General features: G+C 40.6%; 1 protein-coding gene across 2 annotated transcripts in view; it reads left to right on the forward strand.

Moving 5' to 3' along the window:
- ift172 (intraflagellar transport 172) overlaps positions 1 to 16,788 on the forward strand; it is a 291,193-nt gene that overhangs the window by 208,216 nt on the left and 66,189 nt on the right. For both annotated transcript variants that reach the window (XM_043682226.2, XM_043682236.2), the window contains 3 exons: positions 1,891 to 2,000; positions 2,918 to 3,047; positions 11,666 to 11,764. In XM_043682226.2, coding sequence (XP_043538161.1) covers positions 1,891 to 2,000; positions 2,918 to 3,047; positions 11,666 to 11,764 — 339 coding nt within the window. The remainder of the gene's footprint in view (positions 1 to 1,890; positions 2,001 to 2,917; positions 3,048 to 11,665; positions 11,765 to 16,788) is intronic.

The following is a 16,788-nucleotide window of genomic DNA, read 5'->3' on the forward strand; positions in this document are numbered from 1 at the left end:
AGCAAGAAGATCAACAAGATGGGCCTCGCCACATAAGTCAACCAATTTATCACATCTCTCACTCCTATAAGATTCCAACCTTGAAGTAAGATTTGCATGGTCAGGAAGGAGTGATCACATCCAAAGTGAGACACACCCAGAGTTTGGGCTGCCTGCCAGCCCCTGAAAAAGGATCACTTATCCCTTAACAATCTGTGTGAAGGACCTGAGGATATTGTTGCGAAGTTTGCAGATGACACAAGGATAGGTGGAGGGACAGGTGGTGTTGAGGAAGAGGGAAGGCTGCAGAAGAACTTGGACTGGCTAGGGGAGTGGGTAAGGAATCAGCAGATGGATTATTATTTGGGAAGGTGAAGTTATGCATGTTGGTAGGAAGAATGGAGGTGTAGATTATTTTCTAAATGGAGAAAGACTTTAGAAATCTGAAGCACAAAGAAAATTAGGAGATCTATTTAAGGATTCTGTTAAAGTCAACACGCAGGTTCAGTTGTCTATTAGGGAGGCAAATGTAACCTTAGCATTAATTTCAAGAAGGCTAGAAATGGAGCAGAAATTTACTGCTCAGGCTGTATAAGGCTCTGGTTATACTGGATTTTGAATATGGTAAAAACAATGACTGCAGATGCTGGAAACCAGATTCTGGATTAGTGGTGCTGGAAGAGCACAGCAGTTCTGGCAGCATCCAAGGAGCTTCGAAATCGACGTTTCGGGCAAAAGCCCTTCATGAAGTTATGCATGTTGGTAGGAAGAATGGAGGTGTAGATTATTTTCTAAATAATGAAGGGCTTTTGCCCGAAACGTCGATTTCGAAGCTCCTTGGATGCTGCCTGAACTGCTGTGCTCTTCCAGCACCACTAATCCAGAACCTGGATTTTGAATATCATGAGCCATTTTGGGCCCCGTATCTAAGGAAAAATGTGCTGGTTTTGAAGGGGGTCCAGAGGAGATTTTCAAGAATGTTTTAGGGGATGAAGGGTTTGTCATATGAGGAGTGATTGAGGACACTGGGTCTATACTCGATGGAGTTTAGCAGGTTGAGGGGGAGGGATCTGAGTCGAAACTTACAGGATTCTGAGATGCCTCGATAAAGTGGACATGGAGAAGGTTTGTCCACTCGGAAGACCTGAGGACTCAGCCTCAGAGTGAAGTACCATCACTTTGGAACTGAGTTGAGGAGGATTGTCTTTAGCCAGAGGGTTTTGAATTTGTGGAACTCATTGCTGCATAGGGTTGTGGAAGCCAAATCATTGAGTGTATTGAAGACAGAGTTAGATTGGTTCTTGATTGGTAAGGAGATCAAAGGTTACAGGGAGAAGGCAGGAGATTTTCAAATGTAGTCAGTATTGTAATGCAAGTAATTAGACAGTCAGGTTGAACATAGTCAGCCCCACAAACAGAAAAGGTAACGGTTTGTGAGAGCTTGATTGAGAAATAAATATTAGTCCTGTCCTCCTCCAGAATACTGCATGGGATTTTTTACATTTACCTGAGAGTACACAGGTCTCAGTTTAACAGGGAAAAAAGTGAGGACCGAAGATGCTGGAGATCAGAGTCAAAACGTGTGGCACTGGAAAAGCACAGCCTTCAGGCAGCATAGGGAATAAAGAACTTATGCTCGAAACGTCAACTCTCCTGCTCCTTAGATGCTGCCTGACCAGTTGTACTTTTCAGGCCCACATGTTTTGATTCTCAGTTTAACGTCCCAGCTGAAAAATAAATTTTTGATATTACTTCGGTACTGGACTAGCACCCTAGCCTTTTTTTAACTCAATAGGACTTGAACTGGCAAGCATGATAGTAATTGCACCACAGCAGATACAAAAAAATAATAAAACTGAAAAATGAGCTCTTCGTGTGATAAAACCATTTTACTTAATTTCTTGGTTTCAGGAAGCCGCAATGTGGAGTGATGCAATTAGAATTTGTAAAGAATATATCCCTAACAAGCTGGAACAACTTCAGGAAGAATATGAACAGGAAGCAATTAAGAAAGGAACAAAGTAAGCAAGTTAGCTGGAATAAAGTGGAAATGGTCAAAAAATTAATGGTGTCATTTCCTTACCACCATCTACTGTTACGAGGATGAGGATGAATTGTTTGAAAGCCTTTGTTTACGCTACTCTGAACTAAGAAATAACTGAGAATAATCAAGGGAGACCCTTGATACTTTCCTTTGGTACTTCCTCATTTGACTTTCCATGTGATTTTTCCTTAAAGGCATTTTTTTCATGTTTGAATAGCAAAATAGTTGAAAATATGAAACAAAGCTCTTTGGATTTCCACTAGCTGCAGAAATCTTTGACTGTTCAGTAATTATGTCCAAGATGAAGCCAACACATGCCATGTTGGAGAATATTGCTAACGTCTTGACGAAGTCTTGTCAGTGATCCTCTACATCTTTGCGAATTTGACTAGTTTGGTTTAATCTGGAAATCATTCAGCAGGTGGTCTGCTGACTTGCATGCAGTATATCCAACATAAGTAAAGTGATATAAAATTTAGCAGAAGTATAGAAGTAACTACTTGCAGAATTGGTTGTTAGCATTTGTAAAATAAATTCGAAGATGAAATCCCTGCTCCAAATTTTACCTTTATGGATTTTGCATGCTTCTTAGCAAACATACTTCATGAAATATTGTCACCAATTACCCAGTCATTGTTTTTCATTGTAAATACAAATGTAGTTGTATCATTTCATTGCTGGCAATCAATATTTATGATAAGCAGAAATTAGGTTAACATAATGATTATATAAACAACTTTCTGCACTCATTCAGAAATTCAGTATACAATTATCATGCATAAACAGCTTGAATCATGCTCTGCAGAGCACTGAACTATCCATTTAGATGTTACTGTATTTCCCATTTTCTGATTTAACTCTTTTTTTTGTTTGGTTTATATTTGTGTCTCACAGGGGAGTAGAAGGAATAATTGAACAAGCTAGAGAATGGGAGCAATCAGGAGAATATGTAAGAGCAGTGGAATGCTACCTTAAAGTCAAAGAGACAAATAACGTAGCTCTGATGGAGAAATGCTGGATGAAGGTGAGATGTGTATTTGAAAGTTACATTTTCATCACGAGGAGCAACTGATAATTGAAGTGGACCCAATAGTTGTTGACGATCAAAATTTTCTCGAGGCTATTGCATGCCAAATACAAAAACTCTATTTACCTGTAAACATCTGCTTTGGAGAATTCTTCACAGTCGTGAATTAATTGAATTTCCTGCAATTTATGCATGATAAACAAATTAGTATTGTTTTTGAGAGTTCTAAATTTTAAATTACACCCAGGAAGTGCAGAATGCTTATCTATAATTGGATAACTATATTCTTTTTTAACAGATAATGGGGGAGGATTCAGTTATAAGGGAAATTAGAAAACCCAAATTAAAGGCAGAGGTAAGAGTGTGGAACTCAGGAGAGGTTATTAAAATCTCCAGCACAGACACAAATAGGACAGATGTAAGGAATAAGGTAAATGAGCTTGTCCCGCAGATTTAAATTGGCCAGTTATGACATGGTGGGCATCACTAAAATGTGGCTGCAAGAGGATCAGAATTGGGAGCTGAATATTCAATGACATACAACCTATCGGAAAGATTGGCAGGTGGGCAGAGCGGGTGGGGTTGCCTTGTTAGTAAGAAATGAAATTAAGTCAATAGTGAGAAACAAAGTCGGGTCAGATTGTGTAGAATCTGTGTAAAATTGAGGAACAGCAAAGCTAAAAAGAACCAAAGTTAAAGTGTGTACAGGCCTCCAAACTGTAGTAAGGAGCTGGGGCGCAAGATACACCAGTAGATAGAAAAGATGTGTAGGAAAGGCAACGTTACAAATGATCATTGGGGATTTCAATATGCAGGTGGACTGGGAAAATCAGGTTGGCAGTGGATTGCAAGAAAAGAAATTTGTGGAATGTCTACGAGATAGTTTTTTTGGAATAGGTGGTGATGGACCCCACTAGGGAACAGGCAATATTGGATTTAGTGTTGTGCAGTGAGGCAGACTTGATAAGGGTACTTAAGGTGAAGGAACCCTTAGGAGGCAGTGATCATAATATGATTGAATTTACTCTGCAATTTTTAGGGAGATGATAGAATCAGAGGTAACAGTATTACAGCTGGATAAATGCAACTACAGATGCATGAAGGAATAGCTGAGCAGAATTGGCTAGGAGGAAAGACAGTGGAACAGCAACGGCAGGAGTTTCTGGGAGTAATTCAAGAGACACAGGAGAGATTCATCACGAGGAAAAAGAAGCATGATACAGGGAGGATGAGGCAACGTGACTGACTAGGGAAGTCAGGGATAGCATAAAAGCAAAAGAGAAAGCATATAATGTGGCGAAGGGCAGTGGGAAACCAGAGGATTTGGAAGCTTACAAAGACCAACAGAGGGCAACAAAAAATACATAAGGAGGGAGAAGATTAAATATGAGGTTAAGCTGGCCAGTAATATAAAGGAAGACTGTAAGAGTTTCTCGATATATAAAGGGCAAAAGAGAGTCAGAAGTGGACATTGGGCCGCTGGAAAAAGACACTGGACAGACAGCAGTGGGGAACATGGAAATGGCTAAGGAACTGAATAATTACTTTGTTTCAGTCTTCACAGTGGAAGACACGAGTAATATTCCAAAAATTCAAGAGAGCAAGGCAGCAGAGCTCAGAATGGTGGCCATCACTGAGGAGAAGGTGCAAGAATAACCAAATGGCCTAAGATGGATAAGTCATCTGGACCATATGGACTACAGCCCAGAGTTCTAAGGGAGATAGCTGAGAAGATAGTGGAGGCATTCGTGGTAATCTTTCAGGAATCACTAGAATCAGGGACTGTAAAATTAATGTGACACCCTTGTTTAAAAAGGGAGTAAGGCAAATAACAGAAAATTACAGACTGTTTAGCCTAACCTCGGTCATGGGTATGATCCTGGAATCCATTCTGAGGGATGAGATTTCTGAATACTTGGAAGTGTCTGGTAAAATAGGGCAAAGTCAGCATGGCTTCATCAAGGGGAAGTCATACCTGACAAATCTGCTAGACTTCTTTGAGGAAGTAATGAGCAGGTTAGACCAAGGAGAGCCAATGGATGCTATCTACCTGAACTTCAAGAAGGCCTTTGACAAGGTGCCGCACAGGAGGCGACTGAATAGAGTCATAGAGATATACAGTACGGAAACAGACCCTTTGGTTCAACTCGTCCATGCTGACCAGATATCCCAACCCAATCTAGTCCCACCTGCCAGTACCCAGCCCATATCCCTCCAAACCCTTCCGATTCGTATACCCATCCAGATGCCTTTTAAATGTTGAAATTGTACTAGCCTCCACCACTTCCTCTGGCAGCTGATTCCATACATGTACCACCCTCTGTGTGAAAATGTTGCCCTTTTAGGTCTCTTTTATATCCTTCCCCTCTCATCCTAAACCTATGCCCTTTAGTTCTGGACTCCCCCACCCCAGGGAGAAGACTTTGTCTATTTATCCTATCATGCCCTTCATGATTTTATAGATTAGATTAGATTACTTACAGTGTGGAAACAGGCCCTTCGGCCCAACAAGTCCACACCGACCCACCGAAGCGCAACCCACCCATACCCCTACATTTATCCCTTACCTAACACTGTGGGCAATTTAGCATGGCCAATCCACCTAACCTCTATAAACCTCTATAAGGTCACCCCTCAGCCTCCGACACTCCAGAGAAAACAGCCCCAGCCTATTCAGCCTGTCCTCATAACTTAAATCCTCTAATCCTGGCAACATCCTTGTAAATCTTCTCTGAACCCTTTCAAGTTTCACAACTTCTTTCCGACAGGAAGGAGACCAGAACTGCATGCAATATTTCAAAAGTGGCTGAACCAATGTCCTGTACAGCTGCAACATGACCTCCGAACTCCTGTACTCAACGGTGATGTCATTTTCTTTGGTGATGTCTTTTTCTTAGGGTGTGGTAAATGGGGTCCAAATTAATGTGTTTGTTGATAGACTTCCGGTTGGAATGCCATGCTTCTAGGAGTTCTCGTCCATGTCTCTGTTTGGCTTGTCTGAGGATGGATGTGTTGTCCCAGTGGTATCCTTCCTTATCTGTATGTAAGGATACTAGTGAGAGAGGGTCATGTTGTTTTGTGGCTAGTTGATGTTCATGTATCCTGGTGGCTAGTTTTCTGCCTGTTTGTTCAATGTAGTGTTTGTTATAGTCCTTGCATGGTGTTTTGTAAATGACATTAGTTTTGTTTGTTGTCTGTATAGGGTCTTTCAAGTTCACTAGCTGCTGATTTAGTGTGTTGGTGAGTTTGTGGTCTACCATTTGCATTTACAAAAACACTCATGAGAATTCCTAGAAGCATGGCATACCAACCAGAACTCTATCAACAAACACATTGACTTGAACCCGATTTACCTGTGAAAAAGAACAGGAAATGACGTCACTACAGGAAATTATATCACCAACCCAAACATATCAATAGAAAGCAGGAAACATCAACAGTACTTCATTCAGAGGCTCACTGAAGATGTTATCTAGTATGGTGATGAAACGTCTGAAAATGAACCTTTCAGCTCAGCGAGCAAACCTACATCCAGAACCTCAATCTGAGCTACAAATCTTCTCAAAACTTGCTAATACTTCTACTGCCTTTATACTCTTCTAAGGATTCATGATCATTTACCATGATCATAGACCATCTACATGTGACATAGACTTCCTTCTTTTTCTTAACCAAGCCCTTAATTTCTTTAGTCATCCAGCATTCCTTACACCTACCAGTCTTTCCTTTCACCCTGGACTCTTGTTATCTCATTTCTGACGGCTTCCCATTTTTTGACTGTCCCTGCGAAAATCTACCCCCAATCAACTTTTGAAAGTCCTTGCTTCATACCATCAAAATTAGCCTTCCTCTAATTTAGAACTTCAACTTTTAGATCTAGTCTATTCTGTTCCATCACTATTTTAAAATTAATAGAATTATGGTCGCTGGCCTCAAAGTACTCCATCACTGACACCTCAGTCACCTGCCCTGCCTTATTTCCCAGCAGTAGGTCAAGTTTTGCACCTTCTCTAGTAGGTTCATTCACATTGAATCAGAAGATTTTCTTGTACACACTTAACAAATTCCTCTCCATCTGAACCCTTAACACAATGGCAGTCCCAGTCAATGTTTGGAAAGTTAAAATCCCCTTCCATAACCACCCTATTATTCTTACAGATAACTGAAATCTCCTTACAAATTTGTTTCTCAATTTCCCTCTGACTATTAAGGGGTCTATAATATAATCCCAATAAGGTGATTATCCCTTCCTTATTTCTCAGTTCAACCCAAATAACTTCCCTGGATATATTTCTGGGAATATCCTTCCTCAGTACAGCTGTAATGCTATCATTTATTAAAAATGCCACTTCCCCTCCTCTCTTGCCTCCCTTTCTGTCCTTCCTGTAGCATTTGTATCCTGGAACATAAAGCTGCAAGTCCTGTCCATCCCTGAGCCATGTTTCTATAATTGCTATGATATCCCAGTCCCATGTTCCTAACCATGCCCTGAGTTCATCTGCCTTCCCTGTTAGGCCTCTTGCATTGAAATAAATGCAGTTTAATTTATCATTCCTACCTTGTTCTCAGCTTTGTCCCTGTCTGCCCTGACTATTTGAATCAATTCTTTTATCAACCGTACCAGTCTCAGATTGATCTCCTTCCTCACTATCACTCTGGGTCCCCCCCCACCCCCCACCCCAACCTTAATAGTTTAAATCCGCCGGAGCAGCTTTAGCAAATCTCCCTGCCAGTATATTAGTCCCCTTCCAATTGAGGTGCACTCTGTCCTTCTTGTACAGGTCACTTCTACCCAGAAGAGATTCCAATGATCCAAAAATGTGAATCCTTCTCCCATACACCAGCTCCTCAACCATTCCTTACTCTGCTCTATCCTCCTATTCCTACCCTCACTAGCTCACAGCAGCGGGGGTAATCCAGATATTACTCCTCTCAAGGATCTCCTTTTTAAATTCCTGCCTAACTCTTTATATTCTCCCTTCAGAATCTCATCCTTTTCCCTTCCTATGTCGTTGGTTCCAATGTCGTGCTGGTCCCTCTTCCCCTTGAGAACATTCTGCACCCTCTCTGAGACATCCTTGATCCTGGCACCAGGGAGGCCACACACCATTCTGACTTTTCACTGCTGGCCACAGAAACATATGCCTGAGCCTCGGACTAGAGAGTCCCCTAACACAATTGATATCTTGGAATCCGACGTACTGCTCATTGCATTAGAGCCAGTCTCAACACCAGAAACGTGATTGTCCATGCTTCATTCCTCTGAGAATCCATCACGCCCTACATTTTCCAAAACAGCATACTTATTTGAAATGGGTATAGCCATAGAAGACTTCTGCAACTACTTGCCTATCTTTCTTACCTTTCCTGGAGATAACCCATCTGTGTGATTGTATCTGTAACTTTTCCCCCGCCATCCATCACATCCCCTTGCTCTTGTAAATTCCTCATTGCCTCTAACTGTCTGTCCAACCAATCCATTTGATCTGATAGGATTCGCAACCAATTGCATTTATTACAAATATAATCCTCAGTAACACTGAAACTCTCCCTAAACTCCCACATCCGACAAGAAGAGCATATCACTCTCCTAGTGGCCATTTTTGCTTCTTTCAGTGTACAGACCCAGAAATTAGGACCGTCTTATTCCTCTATAAAACACTGCTCCAGGCTAATGTAATACTTATGGCTTATATTTTTTAAGTTGAATCAAGAGACATATCTCAAATAAAGCATATAATGAAGAAAGAACCCATTCTACTCACTACTGCAGACTTACTGTAAGGCCACGCTTAAACTATTCACTTATCATTTTCTGCGCTGTGACCTCTCCCAAACAAGTTCCTCCAAGATTAGTTGTGAATTTCACTGTTTGTTAAATTTCCCAGACGTACTCCTATATCCAGCAATACATGAACTCGAACAGCAAAGGCAGTACCTGTGCAGGTTCACTGTTGTATCAGTTAGCCGTGTGGGTTTCTTTCTCCATCTCTCTCTCTCTTCCCCCTGAGCTAACCTCACCTCACCATGTGCTGCCTTTGTTCCTCTCCCTTTTGAAAGTGCTGTTGTTTTGACTTTTTTTTCTCCGAAGTTCCAAAACACTGCAACAGCATATAAAACAGTAATTGCTGCTCCTTGAATTTGAGAAAATCACTCCAACACCTAAAATACCTCAAAAAAGGAGCAGCCTGTTACAGCCAAAAAATTTTTCCATCCTCCATCTTGGAATACCCAGAATCTATCAGTAAATAAAGGCCCATGATGTTAGGGACAAGCTGCTGGAATGGATAGCAGTTTGGCTGTCTGGCAGAAAACAGAGAATGCGGATAAAAGGGTCCTTCTCAGGATGGTAGTTGGTGACAAGTGGTGTTCCACAATGCTCAGTATTGGGACCACAGCTTTTCACTTTATTCGTTAACAATCTAGATGAAGGAGCTGAGGGTATTCTAGCTACATTTGCAGATAAGACAAAGATAGGTAGAGGAGCAGATAGGGGGCTGCAGAAGGATTTAGGCAGGTTAGGAAAGTGTATATCAGAGTGGTGCTGGAAAAGCACAGCAAGTCAGACAGCATCCAAGGAGCAGGAAAATCGACGTTTCGGGGAAAAGCCCTTCATCAGGAATAGAGGCAGGAAGCGTCCAGGATGGAGAGATAAGTGTGTGGGGGGAGGAGTGTTGGGGAGAAGGTAGCAAAGAGTACAATAGGTGATTGGGGGTGGGGTTGGAGGTGATAGGTCAGAGAAGAGGGTGGGGGGAGTTAGCAAAGTGTACAGTAGGTGAATGGAGGTGGGGTTGGAGGTGATAGGTCAGGGGAGGGTGGAGAGGATAGCTGGGAAGGGAGATTGGCAGGTAGGACAGGTTGTGAGGATGGTGCAGAGCTGGAAGGTTGGAATTGGGGTAAGGTGGGGGGGGGGGGGAATGAGGAAACTGGTTAGGAGAGTGGGCAAAGAAGCGGTAGATGGAGTACACTTAGGAAAGTGTGAGGTCATGCATTTTGGTAAGAAGAATAGAGCCATGGGTTATTTTCTAAATGGGGAGAAAATTCAGAGTCTGAAGTGCAAAGAGACTTGGGAGTTCTTGTCCAGGGTTCTCTCAAGGTAAAATTGCAGGTTGAGTCAGTAGTTAGGAAGGCAAATGCAATAATGGCATTTATTTTGAGAGGACTTAAATATAAAAGCAGGGATGTACTTATGAGATTTTGTAAGACTCTGGTCAGACTACATTTGGAGTATTGTGTGTAGTTTTGATCGTCATATCTCAGGAAGGATGTCCCAGTCCTGGAGCATGTTCAGAGGAGGTTTACAAGAATGGTTGCAGGAATAGCATATGAGGAACGTTTGAGGACTCTGGGTCTATACCCAATGGAGTTTAAAAAGATGAGAGAAAATCTAATTGAAACATATGGAATACTCAATGGCCTGGACAGAGTAGATGTTGGGAAGATGTTTCCATTTGTAGGAGAGACAAGGACCTGAGCCCACAGTCTTAGAGTAAAGGGAAGACCTTTAAGAATGGAGATAAGGAGAAACTTCTTCAGCCAGAGAGTAGTGAATCTATGGAATTCATTGCCACAGAGGGCTGTGGAGGCCAGGTCATTGAGTATATTTAAGACTAAGATAGATAGGTTCTTGATTGTTAAGGGGATCAAGGGTTACGGGGAGAAAGCAGGAGAATAGGGTTGAGAAACTTATCAGCTATGATTGAAAGGTGGAGCAGATTTAATGGGCTGAATAGCCTAATTTCTGCTCCTATGTCTTATGGCCTTACTTTGATGTGTGAGTAGTTTGGCTAGCCACCAGAAATAATCATTCAATGCACAAAAGAAACAAGTTGGCTCTCAGTCCATGCCAGAAAACAAAATGAAAAGCAACCCCAAAGTTTAATTTTATCTTTTATATAGGTCCATTGTGATAGTGTTTAAATGCCAAAATATTATTTGGTAGATTAAGATGAGTCATATGGTTATAAAATACACTTTTCGCAAAGGTTAAATAACTGAAATAAAACAATTGAATCTGAAAAATGGACCATAATTTTACCAGAAGGCAAAGAGTTGAAAGGAATAGAGATGGTACCTGAATTTCTTTTTACTGATGTTGAATGACCTGCTGCAAGTTTCTGGTATTTTTCTACTTTGACAATTCTTTATGGATTATTCTTTCTTTAAACTTTTCAGTTTGTGTTGTAATTAATATGTCTGGATTTCTTGCTTGGCTGTTAATTATGTTTCAAAATTCTGGATGTAGATTTGCTCGCTGAGCTGGAAGGTTCATTTCCGGATGTTTTGTCACCCTACAAGGTTACATCTTCAGTGGGCCTCCGGGTGATGTTACGTCGTAGGGTGACGAAATGTCTGGAAATGAATCTTCCAGCTCAGCGAGCAAACCTACATCCAGAACCTCAACCTGAGCTACAAATCTTCTCAAAACTTGCTATGTTTCAAAATATTCTGTGTCTCTGGCCAATGAAGAGAGAGTCCTCAAGTTTTTTGAGGTCTACCTTATTTTATTTGTGGTCAGTACTAAATTTAAATTTATCTTATTATCTTGGAATCACTATGGAATTTTGTTTTGTACAAGGTTTCTCTCTATTCTTACTGAGTTCTTCATATTCCAGGCTGCTGAACTGTCTATCAAATTTTTAAATCAGGACAAAACACTTGAGGTGATTCAGACACTTGGTCCTCGACTGATTGAAATACAGAAATACAGTGCGGTATGGATTTGAATTAGTCTAATTTTTGATTATGTTATCTATGCAGAAGATGTAAATATAACAGTTAAATCAAATCAGAAAATGTTTGGAATACTCACCAACCTGGGTTAAGTTTTCTTGATGGTTCTTGAGGCGGACTAGCAATGGATTTCTATCTGAAATGTTAATCTATTTTCTCCTTAATGTAGTGATGGATATGCTTTACATTGGCATTGTTTTAAAATTCCCAATGTAAATAACTCTTCACTGGTGTAATAGTCTGATTGTTAGGATTAAACTAATCATCCAGGGAGAGAGCGTTCGAGTCTCATCAAAGCAGTTTCTGAATTTGCACTCGGTTTTAAAAAGCTTTTGTCAATAAAATTAACCGTTTAACTGTCAGACTGTAATAAATACCCAGCCAGTTAACTGATATCTTTTCAGGAAGCAAAACTGTTCTCCTAATTGGCTTGCTGGAGTACTTATTTACTCTTAACTGCATTCTTGATCCAGCAAGCCACTGAGGTGTATCAAATTGCTCAAAAAGGTCTACCCTATTTTCTAAAGGACAATAAATGCTGGCCTTGCCAGCAATATTTACATAAAATAAAATCTTGATAGAAATAATATGTTTTGGCAAATATACCGCTGCCCTTCTAATTTTTGAATTACTGCCCTTCTTTGTCAATGACGTGTGGGAACTCCTTTAAAAGTTTAGTACGATGTCAGTGTTTTGTGGAGGTATTAATCATGGTTTTTCCTTCTCTTTCAACTGATTGTTTCCTTCAATTTTTAGTTTCGGTCCATAGCTGAATAAGATTGTGTACCCATATTAGAAAAAGGGACATCTGGACTTCTTCATCCTTCTTTAAACTTACTCATAATCCTTTTGACTTCACTCATAAAAGTTACTCCAGATTGCAATAATTAAGGTTCTGTCTGAATTTGATTCTATGTACACAACGTAACTTAAGGAAATACTTCATTAGATTATTAATTAGATCATCATAAATTCTGATCTAGCACTAAATCAAAGCAGTATCATCTACAAGAACATGAGGAATGCTTTGAAAGTTGTTCTTCCTTGTATTTAATTCAGTCATTCAGAGGTGTTCTACTAATTTTAAAGGGCAGAATCTATTATGAGGGATAAAAGTAATATGCACTTAGTGTTTTCATTGTCCCTCATTTTAGTTAAGATTAGATTACTTACAATGTGGAAACGGGCCCTCCGGCCCAACAAGTCCCACTGACCCTCCAAAGAGCAACCCCTACATTTACCCCTTCACCTCACACTACAGGCAATTTAGCTTGGCCAATTCACTTAACCTGCACGTTTTTTGGACTGTGGGAAGAAACTGGAGGAAATCCACACAGACACGGGGAGAATGTGCAAACTCCACACAGACAGTTGTCTGAGATAGGAATTGAACCCAGGCCTCTGGTGCTGTGAGGCAGCAGTGCTAACCACTATGCCACCATGCCGCCCATTGTCCTGGCCTCACTAAAATGAAGAATAAACTAAAAATGTTTGGTATAGTTGACAATCCACCAATAATGAAAATAATTTTACTCTGTGAGTAATCATGCACTTACTGAAATTCATGATATAATTAGAGTCATAGAGATGTACAGCACAGAAACAGACCCTTTGGTCCAACTTGTCCATGCCAACCAGATTTTGTAAATTAATCTAGTCCCCTATTTGCCAGCATTTGACCCATAACCTTCTAAACCCTTCCCACTCATATACCTATCCAGATGCCTTTTAAGTGCTGTAATTGTACAGTCTCTACCAACGCCTCTGGCAGCTCGTTCCATACATGCACCATCCTCTGCATGAAATGGTTGTCCCTTAGGACCCCTTTAAATTATTCTCGTCTCGCCTTAAACCTATGTCCTGTAGTTTTGCACTTACCCATCCTGAGGGATCGACCTTGTCTATTAACTATATTCATGCCTCTCATGATTTTATAAACCTCTGTAAGGTCACCCTTCAGCCTGACACTCCAGGGAAAATGGCCCCAGCCTATTGAGCCTCTTCTTGTAGCTCAAACCCTCCAACCCTGACAACATCCTTGTAAATGTTTTCTGAACCCTTTCAAGTTTCCTTTAGCAGGGAGACCAGAATTGAACACAATATTCCAATCGTGGCCTAACTAATGCATCTAAATCCCGTTCCTCAGAATCCCTTCTAAAAACCTACCCACCATTGATGTCACACTCACCGATCTATAGTTCCCTGGCTATTCCTTTCCACCTTTCTTAAATAATAGCGCTATGTTAGTCAACCTTCAGTCTTCTGGCATTTCACCTGTGGCAATCGATAATACCAGAGTATAGCCACAACATAATGCCCCAACCACTGTATGCAATGCATTGGCGAATAAAGGCAAGCGTACCGAATGCCTTCTTCATTACCATCTACCTGTGACTCTGCTTTCAAGGAATTATGAGCCTGCAACCCAAGGTCTCTTCGTTCAACCACACTCGCCAGGACCTTGTCATTTAGATTAGATTAGATCCCCTACAGTGTGGAAACAGGCCCTTTGGTCCAACCAGTCCACACCGACCCTCTGAAGAGTAATCCACCCAGACCCATTTCCCTCTGACTAATGCACCTAACACTATGGGCAATTCACCTAATCTGCACATCTTTGGACTGTGGGAGGAAACCCACACAGACACAGGGAGAATGTGCAAACTCCACACAGACAGTCGCCTCAGGCTGGAATTGAACCCAGGTCCCTGGCGCTGTGAGGCTGCAGTGCTAACCATTGAGCCACTATGCTAAGTAGTCTAAGGTAAACTTCTTTGCTGTCCACTCCACCAAAATTTTAATGTCATCTGCAATCTTAGTAACCATATCTCTGATGTTCACATCCAAATCATTTATATAACTGGCAAGAAGCAGTGGACTCAGCATTGATCTTGCAGCACACTGCTGGTCACAGGCCTCCAGTCGGAAAAACAACCGCCCATCACCACCCTATGTCTTCTAACTTCAAACCAATTTTGTATCCAAATGGCTAATTCTCTCTGTATACACGTGATCTAACCATGCTAACCAATCTACTACGTGGAATCTTGTCAAACACTTTACCGCTCTGCTTTCATCAATCTTCTTTGATATTTCTTCAAAAAAATTCAATCAAGTTACTGAGACATGATGTCCCACTCAGATAGCCATGTTGACTATCCCTAATCAGTCCTTGCCTTTCCAAATACATGTAAATCCTGTCCCTCCGAGTCCCCTCCAACAACTTACCCACCACTGATGTCAGGCTCACTGATCTATAGTTCCCTGTCTTTTCCTTACCACCTTTCTTAAATAATGGCACCCCAGTAGCCAACGTTAGTCTTCCAGAACCTTACCCTTGGCTATTGATGATACAAATATCTCAGCAAGGAGCCCAGGAATCACTTTCCTGATTTCCAAAATTCTAGGGTACACCTGATCCAGGTCCTGGGGATTTGTCCACCTTTATGCATTTTAAGATGTCCAGCACCACCACCTTTGCAATATGGACACTTCAAGATATCGCTGTTTATTTTCGTAAGTTCTCTCGCTTCCAAAAACCCTCTCCAAAGTAAACACTGATGTAAGATATACATTTATCTCCTGCGGGTTCCACACAATTCCAAAGAACTAACTTGTTATGTTTCTTATCTGCAACTCTGCAACTACAATATTAATAATATACTTTACAATCATAGAATCCCCATAGTATGGAAGCAGGCCATTTAGCCCATCAAATCAACATTGACCCTGTAAAGAGCATCCCGCTCAGACCCCCATACCCTATCCCTGTAACCTGGCATTTCTCATGGCTAATCCACCGAGCTTGCACATCCCTGGGCAATTTAGTATTGCCAATCTATCTAACCTGCATATCTTTGGACTGTAGAAGGGAACAAGATACCTGGAGGAAACTCATGCAGACGTGGAAAGAATGTGCAAACTCCACACAACAGTCGCCTGAAGGTGGATTCAAACCTGGGTACCTAGCGCTGTGAGGCAGCAATGCTAACTATTAAGCTATTGTTCCACCTCACAATCTGGAACCATTACCATTTGTAGAACAAAATGATTGGTCATAGATCTTAGTTTTATTTGTTCTAATACCATTAACCATTACTATCAAAATGTTTTCCTTTTAAAATTAGTACTACACCTCCTGGCAGTTGAATTATATTCAAGCAAGGACTACTTCCAAAGCCCTTTCTCTATAAATGCTACTTTGATCATAGAAACAGCTTTCGATATATTCAGAAAAACTGTTGGGTAATTTCTTCAGTGTAATGTTTACCGTTAATTTTCAAATGAAAGTTAAAACATGTAAAATCTTTGACAAGTCACAAATTAAATAAACAAATCATAATCGTGTTTTGTGAACTTATGATCAATTGATTCATTTTATGGGAAGAATTTATTCTATTTCCCATTGGAATTTATTTTAAAACTCTTTAATTGTGCAAAAATAAGCCTGACATTTTATAAAAGATATGGACAGCTACTTTTCAAGATTTTTAGTCTGCCTGCTTTAGTCATATGTACACAGTGATGTCTTCTAGCAAGCGATGTGACTACATCACTTTGGGGTGCCTTTCCTTAAGCTGAAAAATATGACCAAGTTTCATATCACTGCTGAACTCACCCATCTAGAATGAAATATTGAGCAAAAGGTGTTTAAAAATCAATAAACGATAAACTGCAAACTGATGATATAGAAAGTATTCCCCAAAGATACAGTTTCAAATAAATACAGATTGACCATCAAAACCACAGATACCTGCAAATTATGGCAATGGACAGCTTTGAATTTACCAAGTTCATTTATTACTTAAAGCAGATGAGTACATGGTGACAGCAGATGTAGAAACCTTTTTGTATATAATGGAATCCTTTTTTAACCAACATACATATAACTATAATGAGCTTTATTTCTCATTATGAATACTGGATAAAGTGATACACAAATGGAGGGAATTGCTAGTCTGATAGGGTGGAATTCAGGAAATAGGCTTCTGAAATTGTGGGTGTT

The sequence above is a fragment of the Chiloscyllium plagiosum genome, unplaced genomic scaffold, assembly GCF_037043375.1.
Source record: "Chiloscyllium plagiosum isolate Xiang-an unplaced genomic scaffold, Cpla_swu_hap1 HiC_scaffold_3, whole genome shotgun sequence".
Lineage (NCBI taxonomy): Eukaryota > Metazoa > Chordata > Chondrichthyes > Orectolobiformes > Hemiscylliidae > Chiloscyllium > Chiloscyllium plagiosum.